We start from the raw sequence: 17,419 nt of genomic DNA on the forward strand, positions 1-17,419 counted from the left end.
GAGGTATTCTCGATGCATGTTCTTATATTATTACTAAGTATGTGAATATCAATAAATAGTATTATTCTGTATGTTTAAAACATTTATATAAATGATTATCATTTATGTCTACACCTTGTTTTTATATTCATTATATCTTTGAGATTTTTTTCCCCTGTTGATATCTGCAGATATGCCGTAATTATCTTAAAACTCTGTACAGTATTCTGTTTTGTGCCTCTGTATCACATTTCATTTGTCTCATTAATTTGAGATTATTTATATTTTTAGGCTACTTTAGAGAGAACTGTATTGACTATTCATATACTGTCTCCTTGTATACATGGATGAGAATTCTTTTGTTTGTTTGTTGCATTGGCTCTTCATTGCTGTGCACGGGCTTTCCCTAGTTGTCGAGCGAGGGCTACTCTGTTTCAGTGCATGGGCTTCTCCGGTGGCTTCTCTCGTTGCGGAGCATGGGCTCTAGGCGCGCGGGCTTCAATAGTTGTGACTCGCAGGCTCAGTAGTTGCGGTGCACGGGCTTAGTTGCTCCACAGCATGTGGGATCTTCCTGGACCAGGGCTTGAACCCGTGTCCCCTGCATTGGCAGGTGGATTCTTAACCACTGTGCCACCAGGGAAGTCCTGGGTAAGAATTCTTTTGGCCTCTGCTTCTCAAACATTAATGCCTATGAAAATAACCTGGGAATTTTGTTAAAATGCAGATTCTAATTTCAGTAGGTCTCTAATGGGGTCCTAGTCCTAACAGTCTTAAAATGCTGTTGATTCTGCTTGTCTGTGGACCACACTTTGAATAGCAAGGCTCTAACCTATAGTTAAAAGAAAAATTGCCGGAATTTAGTTCTATATTGCTAAATTCCTCTTCCATGTGGTATGCAGATATATACCCCTGTATGCTGTGCATAACTATTGTCTTTACTTTGTATTCTTGCCAAAACTTTGTTAGATTATCAGTTAACATTTTTGCCAATCTTTGTTGTGAAATGTATTTTCACTGTTTCTTGGATATTGGCTTATATTTCTTTGAATTGCTTGTTCACATCCTTTGTTTTCTTTTGGGTTGCCTTTTGGGGGGGGATTGGTTTTGGAAGTGTGTGTGTGTGTGTGTGTGTGTGTGTGTGAGAGATCTTTAATGTTTTAAGTAAAGTCACATAGTTCTTTTTTTGTCTCCCATGTATTTCACTAGATATATGTTCAAGTACTTTATAGTACTTGTTGCTATTTTAAATGCTGTTTTAAAAAGCTTTCATATTGTCTTTGTTGCAGATATATTGTCTCTTGTGTTAGTATTGTTTCTAGCAAACTTCAGTAGTTTTTACTCTAATGTCTTTTGGATTTTTTAATGTGGAAAAAGGTTCATTCACAAATAATATCAGTTTTCTCTCTGCATTTTCAGTCCTCTTATTTGTGTTTCTTATTCATATTTTATTGTGCTGGCTATATGTCAGAGTCTGTGAAGGGTCTGAAATTTTATCCTACTTTCAAGGTAACTATAACAAGGTAGCCTGTTACTGTTTCATGGATGCTGGCAAAAGACATGAGACTTCCGGGTCAGAGACAAAGAGCTTTATTTTTAATTTATTTATATTAATTTATTTATTTTTGGTTGCATTGGGTCTTCGTTGCCACGCTTGGGCTTTCTGTAGTTGTGGCGAGTGGGGCCTACTCTTCGTTGTGGTGTGCGGGCTTCTTGTTGCGGTGGCTTTTCTTGTTGCGGAGTATGGGCTCTAGGTGCGTATAGTGCCACAACTTCAGTAGTTGTGGCTCGTGGGCTCTAGAGTGCAGGCTCAGTAGTTGTGGCACACAGGCTTAGTTACTCCGTGGCATGTGGAGTCTTCCTGGACCAGGGCTCGAACCCACGTCCCCTGCATTGGTAGGCGTATTCTTTTTTTTTTTTTTTTTTTTTTTTGCGGCACGCGGGCCTCTTACTGTTGTGGCCCCTCCCGCTGCGGAGCAGAGGCTCCGGACGCGCAGGCTCAGCGGCCATGGCTCACGGGCCCAGCCGCTCCGCGGCATGTGGGATCTTCCCGGACCAGGGCACGAACCCGCGTCCCCTGCATCGGCAGGCGGACTCTCAACCACTGCGCCACCAGGGAAGCTCGGTAGGCGTATTCTTAACCGCTGCGCTACCAGGGAAGTCCCAGAGAGCTTTATTACTCTTAGCACAACAAGCAGTACAGCATGATTGTGGCACTGGTTCTTCATGTCCCTTAAAAACTCTGGGAGTTGACATGGAGGGGGCCCAGGTGGATGTTGTTCTTGCACTGAGAGGGAAATCTACCGCATTTATAATAAGCCTGCTCTTTGTCTCAGAGTAGGACGTTACCTGTTCCTCAATGTTCTCTGAGAACATAACCCTGAGAAATGAGCCATACAAAGAGCTGTCAAGGCGTTGCATTCTTGGCATACAATAAGAACATGCAGGGATGCTAAGGGCCTATGATGGGTTGCCTGTCCCAATAGTCCACTCATCAGCCATACATGTTTTTGGCCAAACTTGAATTTTCACATGGTTGTACTCAATCAGCTACTCTGATTAATCTGACAAACAGAGGCTAGAACCAAATCCATTTAATTTGTTTTACACAGCATTTAATGAAGGCTACTACCAGTGTCCCAAACAGCACAGTGAGTGAGACCAGGATTTAGCCAATTGTGAATAACTTGGGGGGGGGGACCAGTAAATGATTTATTTCAGCCAACCAGTATATGGTCTAAGACCACTCTGTTATATCCATTAAAATCCATTCAAGGGAGGGAGTCCAGTGGTTAAGGTAAGACTCCACGCTTCCACTGTGGGGGGTGCAGGTTCCATCCCCAGTCAGGGAACTAAGATCCTGCATGCTGCGTAGCATGCGCCCCCCACCCCCCAAATCCACTCAAGGGAAACTGACCTTAGGTTTGGTGTTATTACCTACAGTTATAGGGGCAATAAGATGGGCCAAAAAGCAACACTTATCCTCAATAGAAGACATTCTGTGGCTTATCCTCCCCACCCCCCCTGCCCTTTTACAAACATACCACCCAGAGGGACACAGATCACTCCATTTTGTCCAAAGGGACACAGATCATTCCAATTTGTTGTTAAACTTGATTTGGATTACTATTTCACTGGTTTGGTTAAGAAACATGGACAGTGTCATCATTAGTTGCAACCTCAGTTGCCATACATGACATAACCTAAGACCACTTAAGTGTTAAGAGAATCATATGAATTTTTATTAGTCAGAATGAAACAGGTTGTACAGGTAGGGAATATGGAATGTCCATTGAGTACTTTGAATATTTGGCCCATGGCAAGGTTATCATTTTTTTTTTTTTTTTTTTTTTTTTTTGCGGTATGCGGGCCTCTCACTGTTGTGACCTCTCCTGCTGCGGAGCACAGGCTCCGGATGCCCAGGCTCAGTGGCCATGGCTCACGGGCCCAGCCGCTCCACGGCATGTGGGATCTTCCCGGACCGGGGCACGAACCCGCGTCGCCTGCATCGGCAGGCGGACTCTCAACCACTGCGCCACCAGGAAAGCCTGCACCCAGATTTTTTTATCTAGAGGAACTGGACGTGACTGGGAGAGGGGCATTTTAAAATGATTTTCAGAGACCCATTATAAAGGTGTCTCGCCCTCACCTTGGTCTACATTGGACACTGTAGTGGGGACTTGGTGAGAAGTGTACACAAGCAAATGGTCATTGTATGTGTAGGACCATGCCAGTTCAACAAGAGAATCCAGGTGGCCGAACCAGATTGTTTGAATTCCTTTTTGGTTGGCCATCAGCCTGAGGGGTGGCCTGGCCTGCAGTTGTTCTTAGGGGAAAGAAAGAAACATCATGTCAAGATAATCCGGGCAGAATCTTGAATTTTTAATATAGGTCTGTATAATCTCATAACTCACCACTTATTTCATCCTGATTATTACCCAGGAAGTGGCTAAGAGGAGATGATCCTTTTTTGGCTATGCTGCATTCATTGACCAGACTGTCTTACTAAGATGTGAGAAGAGATGAGGGATGTGTTAAAATGCTTGTTAGTACTTGTGGCTAGGGAATATAGAATGTTCATTGAGTACTTTGAATATTGGCTCATTGCAGGGATGACCTTTTTGACAGAAGATGTACTGTTAGTGGACTGTTAGTGGTCTGGAATATGCCAAAAACATTACATGAATTAATTTCAAGAGCCACAGTAGTGTGACCAGAGTTAGCCCATCAGACTGCAGCAGTAACAGTGTAGCCTGAAAAAGTTTCAGTGGTAGTGAGACTCCATTGAGAGCTCCATGAAGTATTCAAAGGTTTGATGTAGTTCTCATGTGATACGGTCTTCTTCACAGTGAGACAAACGGACCAACTTTTGGCAGGAGTCACAAGTTGGCATGCAGTGGTGGCTTCTGCATCAGAAAGATAAAGTCCTTTATTTTGTAGCCAGTCTATGATAGTGGGTGTGTTTCATGTCTGATGTGATGATGGATCTAGGTGGTATGCCAAAGACTTGATCAGCATTGTAATTTCAGTCGTTCTCAGTGCCATTCACTCTCATCAGACAGCAAGCTTTACTGTATCAACATGAGTGACTCAGATTGCTTCAGCAACAGCTGCAATTTCCCACAGTGGGTGACCCCGAAGAGATGTTTTTAATCTGCTAGTCTATAGTTTTTCAGGTGACAGACAAGATGACTAGGCCATTGGCAACAGACCAAGAGTTAGAAAAATATAAAATGTCTTGTCCTTAAGAATATTATCTAAGGCGAGGGTCGTAGCTTTTATTTTATTCTGTGTAGCTGATTAGCACTTAACCCATTTGGTTTTCCAGAGTTGTTGGGGCTGGATGGCTGCTGTGTGCACCATCATCTTTTAACTTGGTTGAAGCATCAGTGAGCCAGGCTCAGGCGTTTAAGGGAACTTTTCTGATTTGAGAGCCTTATTGAAATAGTGGCTTGTTACAGGTGACAGGCGGAGGAATAAAGTTTACTCCAAAGTGTAGTTGCCACTTCTAGGGCTAGGCCAGCTGTGCTGTTGAACTCACGATTTCCATTTTGTCAGGAGCCCTCTTGGGCTCTTTATTGGTGTACCACTTTATTGGTGAGTCTTTAGTTTGAGTTGTTTGCTTTCAATAAGAGCTCAGCATTTGGGCAAGAGCCACTTTTTCTTTTTTTTCTTTTGGCTGTGCAGCTTCTGGGATCTTAGTTCTCCGACCAGGGGTTGAACATTGAACCTGGGCCACGGCAGTGAAAGCCTGGAATCCTAACCACTAGGCCACCAGGAAAGTCCCTGCATTCCATTTTAAAAAGGAGAGTACTTCGTGCGTGTGTCAGGCAGATGGCACTGTGGTACTGGGAAATAGCCTCTCTGAATACTCCAGAGCCGTCAGGTCTTCAGCCACATAATCTGATTTTCTTTTCTTTCCTTCTGGGAGCTGTGCTTTTTATTAGACCACTTGGAAGGGGATGGGAATCACCTGTCAACCTGCGACGTTTCCTGAATGGGAGAATCTTGAGCATTTTCAGTACAAGCATGTAACATTAGCACTAACTGTAAAACACAACAGTACATTGAGTTGGCCTAATGGCCCCACCTGCAAGATTGCCTTTTTTTTTTTTTTCCCCCTGTACGCAGGCCTCTCACTGTTGTGGCCTCTCCCGTTGCAGAGCCCAGGCTCTGGACGCACAGGCTCAGCAACCATGGCTCACGGGCCCAGCCGCTCCGTGGCATGTGGGATCTTCCCGGACCAGGGCATGAACCCGTGTCCCCTGCATCGGCAGGTGGACCCTCAACAACTGCGCCACCAGGGAAGCCCTGCAAGATTGCTTTTAATTTCTCTCTCCTGCTGAGTTTTTTTCCAAACTATTGGCCACATTGGGGCACTGGAGTGCCTTTTCCCACTATGGGGACACAGACTAAGGAGTTTAGTACATGCATATCAGAGTTACAGTCTAAGCTTTCAGGAGATTACATGATTTCTTTAGCTTGGAATGTGGGAAAGTACGGGGTGGAGAGAAAGACTACCCCTTTGGGCATTGCATGGGTGGCTTGGAGGCTTTTGCTATTCTGGCTTCTGAAGCCAGGATTCTGAAGAAGGATTGCCTTCTCTCTTGTGTACCTCCTGGCCCCAGCAACACTCATGCTGGGACCTTTCATGCCCCCATGTGCCATACTGCCATGGCTTGCCCCATACTGAAAACTTTCAGCCACTCTTATGCTTAGTACTGTCTCCCCTCCATGGGAGTGGTTAGGATGGTGTTTTGGGTACCTGTGTGCAACAGAACTGAAAGAGTTTGTCTCTTTCTTTCCTTAAGTTCTTGCACAGTTGACTTTCTTGTTAAAGCAGCCGAGTTTGGTGTGGGGAAGGAAGGGATCAGGGAGTACGAAGAGCACAGAATACTTCCACTCTGCCTTTTCTTTGTTTCCAGTAGTAGCAGCAGTTCAGCCTTAAAAAACTTACTTCTAATGTTTTCAGTCTTTCCAAAACTCTCTATATTCATTGCTGTTCCGCTTTGGAGACCTCTTGACTTCGGCTGCCACAGCCATATTGCCTTTCAGGTGGGACTCCATCTCATGACAATACATCCCTTCCTTCTACTCAGAGGAGATTTGCAACAATCAGAGCACTGTACGGACACCTTGTTTCGGTCCTGCCCCTTGCCACTTGGTTGCTAAACAGTGAGGGACCCTTACTTCCACCCATCACTTGGGTGAGAGCAATTGCTGCCAGATCCTGGAGAGTCTTCTCCTATGCCCCAGTCTGGCCCAATAGACCATACCCTTGTTTTTCTTTTTCCAGAAGGTTTTAACTCTGAGAGCGTGACATCCTCATCACCAAAACTGTTAGGGTCTGTGAAGGGCTTGGGTTTTTACCCTACTTAAAAGCTTAGCAAGCTAGCCTGTTACTGTTGTTTCATGGATGCTGGCAGAAGACAGATAATCAAAGGCTTTACCTTCCATGCACAGAAGCAGCATGAGGATGAAGCCAGGGGCAGTAGGGGAACTTGCACCAGTTAAGTCCCACAGCAGCCATGTTGGATGAAATGGGTATGTGCAGTGGGTTTGTATTGTAACTGAGGAACCCTACTCTTTGTTCTGGAGAGAATTGTAATATTAGTACAATCCAGAGGAATGGTCAGGGCATTAAAACAAAAAAGTTCTGGAGTTCTGATTGTGATTTTATCAGATTAGTGGATTAATATTGGGGAAAAACAGCAACCTTTATGAATTGTTGTGAGTTTTTATACATTTCTAATTCTTTAAAATCATTTTTACGCATTCTTCCTTTGATAACTTTTTCTTAAAACATTTGCTTTGGAGAAGAGGAGTTTGGAAATAAATCTACAGAACTTAAAATAGAACTAGCTTCATTTGCCATAATTTTCTGATGTTGAAGAAAACCTTGAGCTATTTAAATCAAATAGTGTGTGATACACAATATTACATTTTGTTACAAAAGAAGGGTACTTTATTTGCTTTGATTTCCTTACAGTGGTCTTTTACCTTTAAAGTTTTTGGATAAATATAGTTGTTGAGCTCAGAATGGTGCTCTTGTTTCTGTTAGGTAGAAAAAAATAGATCAACAATGGAACTCATCTTATAAGTTACCAGTTACCAAACACATTGAAAATAACTATAAAATGTTCTTCTTAACCATTTAAAATTCTTGGAAATAAATTAAACCAGAGTATTACTAGTTTTTCAAGTTATAGTTAAGTTGTATATGTATGTTTACCTGTATGCTTATAATCTGTTTCAGTCGTCACTGAATTTTGAAAAGCATTCTGAAAACTTTTCATGGACAGAAAATCGTTATGATGTGAATCGTCGACGACACAACTCTTCAGATGGCTTTGATTCTGGAATTGGACGTCCTAATGGAGGTAAAATTTGCTAAGGAACAGTAGACTTTAAGAATAATTTTCTTCACATTCTTATAAGAATGTTTTGATTGTGATTAAATCTTTAAGCATAACCATCTTCTTTGAATTTATAATACTTTACCATTATTAAATAAAGGTAACTTTGGAAGGAAAGAAAAAAATGGATGGCGTACACATGGAAGAAATGGTACTGAAAACATAAATCATCGAGGGGGATACCATGGTGGAAGTTCCCGTTCTCGTAGCAGTATTTTTCATTCTGGAAAAAGCCAGGGCCTACATGAAAACAGCATACCTGACAGTGAAACGGGGAGGAAAGAAGACAAGAGAGAACGCAAACAGTTTGAGGCTGAGGATTTTGTAAGTTTCTTATAATTTTAATACAAATGAGGTTTCTGTAAGTGCTATGTAAGCATCAAGTCTCTCTCAGATTTTATCAGCACAGCTCATTTTCTACAGAGATCACACTTGACAGGTTCAATTATTTACTTATTTATTTATAAAATATTTATTTATTTATTTGGCTGCACCGGGTCTAAGTTGCAGCACGTGAGATCTTTAGTTGCGGCATGCAGGCTCTAGTTCCCTGACCAGGGATCAAACCCAGACCCCCTGCATTGGGAGCTCGGAGTCCTAATCACTGGACTGCTAGGGAAGTCCCTCAATTATTTTTAATCCTTACATTTTGTGAGGCTTTTTGTACATAACTCTCCCCTTCCCCAGTCTTCTTCCTTCTTCCCTCCTACTTATATTCCTGTGTCTCACCGTGTGGTTTTTTAAAACTTTGGATAAATTTATGTCATTTTATTCTTCATAGCAGTTTAAACAATTTCCCTTTTCTAGAGAGTAAACATCTAATAAGATTAACTTTAGAGTACACATTCAGTGCTCACCTCAGTTTTCTTTCTTTTTTTTAACATCTTTATTGGGGTATAATTGCTTTACAATGGTGTGTTAATTTCTGCTTTATAACAAAGTGAATCAGTTATACATATGTTCCCATATCTCTTCCCTCTTGCGTCTCCCTCCCTCCCTCCCACCCTCCCTATCCCACCCCTCTAGGCGGTCACAAAGCACCCAGCTGATCTCCCTGTGCTATGCGGCTGCTTCCCACTAGCTATCTACCTTACCTTTGGTAGTGTATATATGTCCATGCCTCTCTCTCGCTTTGTCACAGCTTACCCTTCCCACTCCCCATATCCTCAAGTCCGTTCTCCAGTAGCTCTGTGTCTTTATTCCTGTCTTACCCCTAGGTTCTTCATGACATTTTTTTTCTCTTAAATTCCATATATATGGTTAGCGTATGGTATTTGTCCTTCTCTTTCTGACTTAATTTCACTCTGTATGACAGACTCTAGGTCTATCCACCACATTACAAATAGCTCAATTGTGTTTCACCTCAGTTTTCTTTTTAATACCCCGAGCATCACTTTTTGAAATATAAATTTGTAATTTGCTTTGAAAATTGCATGTTTAACTAAACATTCAGTGATGCAAACCTAACAGAAGAGTTGAGGAATTAATTGTCTGATTTTCCTCTTCCCTGCTCTTGACCTTATGCTAAGAAAGGATGATTTCTCATATTGATGCAAAGACTACATTCTCTTAGCATTTGCTTTTTTTTAAAAAAATTCATACTTTTTCCTCATGTAGTTGAGGATGAGGAGAATATTTAAAGACCCTTCCTTTGTTTTCTTCGACTTGGAGTGAGTGTAGATAGTAACCATTTTAATTGTTAGCAGAATAAGCAGAAAGTAAGATTTATGAATAATTAGTGTTTAGTAGTTAAGAGTTCATTATATTATGTCAGATTTTTCCGTATAGTTTTGAGATTACTTTTATTTATTTTTTTAGTTTAAAAATCCTTATTTATTTCTCTGCGCCGTGTCTTAGTGGCGGCACACGGGATCTTTAGTTGCAGCATGTGGGATCTAGTTCCCTGACCAGGGATCGAACCCTGGGCCCCTGCATTGGGAGCGTGGAGTCTTAGCCACTGGACTACCTGGGAAGTCCCTGAGATTACTTTTAAAAGGATTTTTTTCTTATACGTGAGCGTTTAAACATTTATTGTATTCTTTTTATTCCAACTTTTTTTCAGCCATCTTTAAATCCTGAGTATGAGAGAGAACCAAATCAGAATAAATCTTTAGCTGCAGGTGTATGGGGTAAGTAATTCTTGATCTATCTTTGAGGGATATAAAATGTTATTTTTAGGTTTCACTTTTGTGTTGTTTAAAATAAATAGGCTAGAATTAAACTTTCTCTTTTAAATACCTGTTTTTGATGTGCTAAGCTACAAAAAAGGTAGCACTTACCTTTTAAAAACCAAGATATTGCAGATAGGAGAAGATCTTGATTTGGATAGTTGATTTACACGTTAGTACCATTAAGTACACTCAAATATGCATTTTGAAAAAAATGGTCGTAAGTTAATGTAATGAATTAAAGTCATTTTGAGAGCAGCCTGATAATCTAACGAAACAAAAAAATTTAGTTTAACTTAATTTGTAGTTTTTCAAAGTTGAAAACTTAACTGGAAAGATAAGTACTTTTAATCAATCATAGTATGATATAAAAAATTAATTTTTTTACTTATGAAAATGGTTATACATAGACAGTATTAAAAAATAATTGTATAAATTTTGCCTACCGAACTAGTCTGTTTGAAATTATTTGCCTTTTTGATTGTCAGATCTTAATGAGTTTTTCTGGTAATAACTCCCTTTTCTTTAAAACTGCTGAGAGTTTAATTTGATAGCATCTTACAGAAGATTAAACTGCACATATAGTACAACTTAGTTAGTTTTTAGAGATTCAAGTGAAGTTTAAAATAATGGAAAAAACTTAAAATATGAAGATTTGATATCTGAAAAATAAATTTAATTATTTGATACCAAATTCAGAGGTGATGTGTCCACTTTGGAACTTGTACACATGTTCATTTGTGTTTTCTATTGAAAATCAACAACTTAACAAAACAAAAGGATTGTGGCTTATGACAGCATACTAGTCCTAACAGTAAAGGCATTATTTTAAACTTTGCCACTTCCTGTGCTGTTCTTTATTGTATTTATGGGGTGATACGCTGGGGGAATTATTTTGTTTCTTTTGATCTCCCAATTTAAGGGCTTCTTGCGGGTGGGGGTGGGGGTGGTCAGACACTTTTGTTAGAACCATGTGAATGGCATTGTTTTTTCTGTATTGCAAATTAGTATTTCTGCCACTCTCCCCAGGCCTACACGCCCAGACACACACATACCCAACCAAAAAAATCTCCCAAGCTCCTCTCTTAGGTATGTTTCCTTATTATTCAGTTTTTCTGGGAACAGCTGATTGCATAAGAATATAGAACCACCTGGAAGGTGTTAAATAAAATCTCTAAGAAATTAGGAATAATTTGGATTTGATTAAAATGAAAGTAAATAAAAAATCAAGAATGTTAGTGAGCATTTGTCATATAAAACTACCTATCGATACTATTGGTACTGATCCTTGGTTAATATAATAATTTTAGAAATGATTTAAAGGCAAATACATCTTTGAAAATATTGAGAATAAAATGTATTAATATAAAGATTTTGGTTCTCCTGTTTCAGGGTTGGTCAAAGGATTTTGGGCACTAGTTGAAAAGATGTTTAAAAGGATGATGTACTCTTTACTGTGTCTTAGGTAAACTAAAAAGTGTGTCTGCATTAGAAAAAAGAAAATGGTTAATTGTGGCTTGATTAATTGTTAAATTCCCAGTACTTCCCATAGGAATACAATGAAACTTTCATTGTATCACACTTCACTATTCCTTTCTTACTTTACCCCCTGGGTTCCCAAATATTGTTTTCCCCATTGCAACATTTAAAATAGCTATGTTCCTGAGGAAGACATGAGAGAATTTTAGGAAGGACTTCAGTAGAACTTTTCTAGTGCTACTTCCTTCCAGGTAAGTCAAAATTTAATAACGGAAATGTAATATGTATTAAAAAGCAACCACCACCAGTTTGTCCCTGAAACTGTCCTTTTGTAGATCAAAAATTGCAAGAGTCTAAACATAATATCCCAAATAAAAAATACTTTGAGTGAAAGTAGTCAGGCTATTTAAACTATAGTTAAATATAAGTTTAATTCTATTTAGATCTTAATTAGCTTTATTGGAAACACCCTACAGTTTATATCTGTAACTTCTGTAGTGTTTTGATCTTAACCAGGATCACTATTGCTTGATGCGTAAGATTAATATTTACTAATTAATTTATCTCATATACCTAATAATTTAAAACTAAACAAAAATTTAAGACACTTCAGTGTGCCTGTGAGAATTTTAAAATAATTTACCTGGGTGACTGATTTGGGTAGTGAGAAAGAGAGAGAGAAAATGATGTGTTTGTGTGTCTGTATGCAATTTGAGACATTAGTGACTATCAAATTGATTTGTGTGTTTTTAGAAGTCCTGCTGGCTATTTGTGTTGGTGTAATATGTCAGGAACATATCACTAGCAGAGCCTAGCATTTTGTGCTTAAGATACTAAATAATGAAAAACTTCAGTCACTAGTAATTAACTTAAGCATAGTCTTGTTTCAGCTCAGCGTATATATTTGTGTTTATTCCTTGAGAATTTGATGAATTTATTCCTGAGTTTTTCTCATATTTGTTACAGTACTTAAGAGCATCAAGGCTCATCTTTAAGAACTGTATTCATTTTTTTAGCCTTCTAAATCAAAGTTCTAAATCAAAGCAAATTAGTGACCAGCTCTTTTTTTTTTTGGGCTGTGTTGGGTCTTTGTTGCTGCATACTAGTTTTCTCTAGTTGCGTCAAGCGGGAGCTAGTCTTCATTGTGGTGAGCGGGCTTCTCATTGCGGTGGCTTCTCTTGTACGGGCTCTAGGCGCACTGGCTCCAGTAGTTGTGGTGCACAGGCTCAGTAGTTGTGGCTCGTGGGGTCTAAAGCGCAGGCTCAGTAGTTGTGGTGCACGGGCTTAGTTGCTCCGTGGCATGTGGGATCTTCCCTGACCAGGGATCGAACTCATGTCCCCTGCATTGGCAGGCGGATTCTTAACCACTGTGCTACCAGGGAAGTCCCTGGTGACCAGTTCTTAAAGGTGGGCTGTTTTTTAGAGAATTCTAATGGTATTAACCACTAGCATACAGGTTGAGAGTGACATGATTGCACTAAATGCGTTTAGGTCATGAAAACAAGTGACGTTTTTAAAGTGACCTTGTAAAAGGATTAAGAGAAGAGAGTAATCTTTATCAAATTTCTTTGTATGAAAGCATTCTGTTGGTAGATTGTTTATATATTGATATGACTACACTTTCCTTCAGTGTCTTATATGAAAACAATTGTTAACATTATAACAAGAAGAAAAAGGTAATGCAACACATGTTCAAGGTTGAGAAGGAAAAATTAATAGTTTGATTAGACAACTTGACACAAGTAAATTTTATTTGGTCAGAGTTACACATAGCGTTCATCATTTAAGTTTTTGTTTTAGAAATATATTTACTTAAGCCCACTCTTTTTTCATACGAGTAACATGGGGACCTTGTTAAAGGAAAGAATAGCATACTCCTGCTTTGACATAAATTATGTTAGTGAAACTCACTTGATTAAAACTCTCATATTACTATAAAACAAAAGATTTGTACATTAAATTAAAAATTCAAAACCAGCAAAATTCAAACAACATCAATCTGTATAAAAATCTTAAAATATTTTTGTTTTAAAATTAGTGTTCAACTGGATTTAATTGCTGTGGTACTGATTGTTTGCTTTTGATATTTGTATGTTATTGTATCTTCTGTGGTTAAGTTTCTTCTTCAAATTAGTGTGAAAACTTAATTAAAATACTGTTTATCCTTCCCTTGGCTGTATGCTTTTATTCACACATTAAAGTTGCCTCTTATGTCAAGATGAGCAAATTAAATTATTAACTGGTATCACTGTGATGGTGAGGGAAAGGGCGGACCCCTGACTTAGTAGTGAACACTTACAAGCCTCTTAATTTTGACCATTCAGTACAGACTTGTTATTAGTGTTTTAGTTGGAGATAGTATACATTTTGAAGTATCTGACCTAGCAATACTTTAATTTCCATTTTCTCCAGTAGTATAATATAGTGGTTAAGTGCATTGGTTTTGGCATCAGATAGGTCTGGACCCTAATGTTAGGTCTTTTACTTATTAGTTATTTAGACTTTGGGAAGACTACTTAATCTCTGAGTGATTTTCTTGTCTGTGAAATGAGAAGGATCACTGAACTGACACTAATGGAAAAAGCACTGTTAATATTAAATTGTCTACTGTGTCATATCCTTGGTCATGTCACAGGTGTTTAATACATGTTAGTTAATTATGTTGAAATCCAGTAAGTGAGGGAGATTCTGGTACATTTAATAAAAGGCAAAAAGTGTCCTAAGTGATAGATTGAAAAATAAAAGTAAAAACTGATTGAATCAGAATGTATATATGTATGTATAAGGCAACTATATGGAGAGTATAGTTAAAGACAGAAAAGAAGATGAGGAATTGAGATGTCAGCTCTGACTTATGTCTGCCCAGCTTACTTTGTATCAATATTATACATGGCAGTATTTTAATTCTAATCTTTCTTCAAAGGCTTGAGCCTTTCCCCTCCACCATTGGCTTTGGATTTAAGGGAACAAAACTAATTATAACATTCAAAGATACTGGGAGAGCATGAAATAACAAGATAATAAAAGGATATTTAAAGTCAGTTATTATCAGATCACAGTTGTCTGTGAGGATAGACGGAAATAATGATATGAAAATCCAAAACATTTGCCTTTAGATATTTTGAAGGCAATTTGAATAAGAGTAACTGTTTATATGAGCTTGATAATAAGCACATATGACTTATAGAAGGAAGTCACCAAAGTCACTTACTTTCTAATTCTTGTTTATAAGTGTTAAAGTCTTTCATCAATACATAAATTTGCTCTTTAAAAAAATGAACAATTGGGGTCTTTTTCATGTAGTTTACCAGTTGATAAAGTAAATGGAGAAAGTGTAGGAGTTGTCGTTGGATACTGTTTGAATCCAACAGATTCAACACTTTAACTCAGAAGGTTTATGTGAGGAGAATTTGTAGAGATAATCTATGAATAGATGAGCCAGTTTATAAGTAATATAAATGAGGCAAATTTAAGTTACTAGTGCTGCCATCACCTTTTCCATTACTTATATGTGATAATTACTATCAAGAACTAGCTTTCCCTCCCTCCCCTCCTTCCTCCCCTCCTCCCTCTGCCCCCATTCGTTCTTCTTGGCTTGTTTGTTCTTGTATTGATACTTAACACATTCTTATTAATTCAGGCTCTCAGGGTGTCTCCCGATCAAAAGCAGGGTCTCTGGAGTCCAAGTCCTCGATTTTGGTCAGTCAGTCTCATGATACCAGCACTTCAATAACCAGCAGCTGCTGGTCTTGGAGAGTCTCTCTGGAGAGGCTGCAGCTTACCCTGGGGACATAGACACACTGGTGGCATACACACTTGGGAACACTCTACCGCGTGAACACCACTGCTGGTGGCCGCCCTCTGGCCCATTAGACTAAGAACACTTTGCTTGTTCTTAAACATGCAGGTTTATGTAGTATGTTCAGCATAGTTATATAGGATATAGGTTAGTCTTTATTAAAGGTGTTTATTTCTTTTATAATTTTTCTCATCTTCCATACTCTCGTGGATTTTAGGTTTCAATTTTAGGTTTAAAATTCTTGAAAAAGGACACCTTTAATTTGAAATACAATTGGAAACCTATTACAGTAGAGATTGTATATGACTTCTGGACATTTTTTCTAGTATTTGGTTTAAAGAAAACATTTTACTGCAACTCTGAGACAGGAACTCTTTTTCATTTTACAGATGAGAGATTAACTAGTGAGGTTAGAGCAAGTATTAAAATTCTGTAAATCTGGCACAAAAACACATGGTCTTAACCTCTGTACTATTTGACTGTGAATACTTTGTAAGTACATCAGCACTATGTCTGCTTCTCTTTCCTCCCAATCCCTATCATCATCTTTTAGGTACATTTATCATCTTTTACTTTACTACCTCTCTTCTATGACTGATTTCTTCAGCTTCACCCTTCTTCTTTATAGGATTTTCTCTCATTCTTTGCCCTGAAGACCTCTTTGAGGAAACTGTAAGAATATTTCTTGCTCTTAGGTGTCTAGAAAACCTGTTTTAGGAAAGGTGAACTTTGTAGTCAGGTATTATATTGAGGCTTAAACAATGCCTGCTTGCTTATCTGTTCTCCTCTTCTGGTTTTGATCAATGATGATATACGTATAAAAATATTTACTTCTGCCTAAAGTATCAATACGTTGTTTAGGATTTACTTTAGTAAAGATCTTTTCTTGGTGATTGAGATTGATTTTTGTCTGAAAAGATTTCATTTCTGTCTTCTGCCTTATATGGCACTTCCAAGTCCCAGTTCTACAATCTAGGATTCTACAGGGCAGATTAGTCCCCTCCTCAGCTGTTGGGTTCTTTTGTGCACACACTCTACGCTGAAGTTTTTTCCTTTACTTCACTCTCTGGAAATATGTGTTGAGGTCATCCATTGCTGATGAACCTTCCCCTGTTCTTTCTTCTTTTTTAAATAAATTTATTTATTTATTTTTGGTTGCGTTGGGTCTTCGTTGCTGTGCATGGGCTTTCTCTAGTTGCGGCGAGCGGGGGCTACTCTTCGTTGCGGTGCACGGGCTTCTCATTGTGGTGGCTTCTCTTGTTGCAGAGCATGGGCTCTAGGCTTGTGGGCTTCAGTAGTTGCAGCACATGGGCTTAGTTGCTCCGAGGCATGTGGGATCTTCCCGGAACAGGGATCGAACCTGTGTCCCCTGCATTGGCAGGTGGCTTCTTAACCACTGCGCCACCAGGGAAGTCCCCTTCTCCTCTTCTTTACTGTTGTATTTGTTTTCCTCCCTTATAGTAATTCTAACATAAGGATCTAGAAGAGAAGGAAGATAAACTTGTGTGCTTAGTTTGTAATACTGGAATAGAAGTCTTCATCAGTCATGTTTGAACTTACTTAATTGTGCTGTACTGAAAGAAACATCCCCTGCTTTAATACTTGAATTCCTCTGAGATCAGACCTTGCAGGCTCTTACTACCTTTTGCATTTCCCAGCATCAGTCAGTCATTCTTCAGATTCCTGAGCTTCATTTAATTTAGATTTTGAGTACCAGACTGTTAAGATTTTATCTTATATTTTAATTTAAATAATTGCTAATTTCAAGAATTTTAGTTATGCTGTAACCATCTGTTTACCAGAAGTAACTGTAACTTAAACTGTTTAGCACTATTTCTAGCGTTCTTCATTGGCCTCTGTTTGAGATCATTATTCTTCATTTTCATTTTGACTTCATTTTGTTTTTCAGAAAAACTATATATTGGTGATGTAATTTGTGTCCTTATGTGCCTGAAAATATCTTTCTTAGCCTTAATATCTTGGGCCTTTGTAGGCAGCTGAGCAGTTGGAATGTTTGCCCTAGTAGATGAACATTCAGTGTTTAACTTTCAGAAAGATGAATCTTTTCTCACTTTGCTTTA

At 38.8% G+C, this 17,419-nt stretch overlaps 1 protein-coding gene across 3 annotated transcripts in view; it reads left to right on the top strand.

Moving 5' to 3' along the window:
* GPBP1 (GC-rich promoter binding protein 1) overlaps nt 1-17,419 on the top strand; it is a 72,690-nt gene that overhangs the window by 38,659 nt on the left and 16,612 nt on the right. For 2 of the 3 annotated variants that reach the window (XM_079918556.1, XM_079918557.1), the window contains exons 4-7: nt 7,733-7,856; nt 7,993-8,216; nt 9,955-10,021; nt 11,090-11,149. In XM_079918556.1, coding sequence (XP_079774682.1) covers nt 7,733-7,856; nt 7,993-8,216; nt 9,955-10,021; nt 11,090-11,149 — 475 coding nt within the window. The remainder of the gene's footprint in view (nt 1-7,732; nt 7,857-7,992; nt 8,217-9,954; nt 10,022-11,089; nt 11,150-17,419) is intronic. The other variant, XM_079918558.1, reaches the window with a different exon arrangement.

Source organism: Stenella coeruleoalba (assembly GCF_951394435.1).
Source record: "Stenella coeruleoalba genome assembly, chromosome: 3".
Taxonomy (NCBI): domain Eukaryota; kingdom Metazoa; phylum Chordata; class Mammalia; order Artiodactyla; family Delphinidae; genus Stenella; species Stenella coeruleoalba.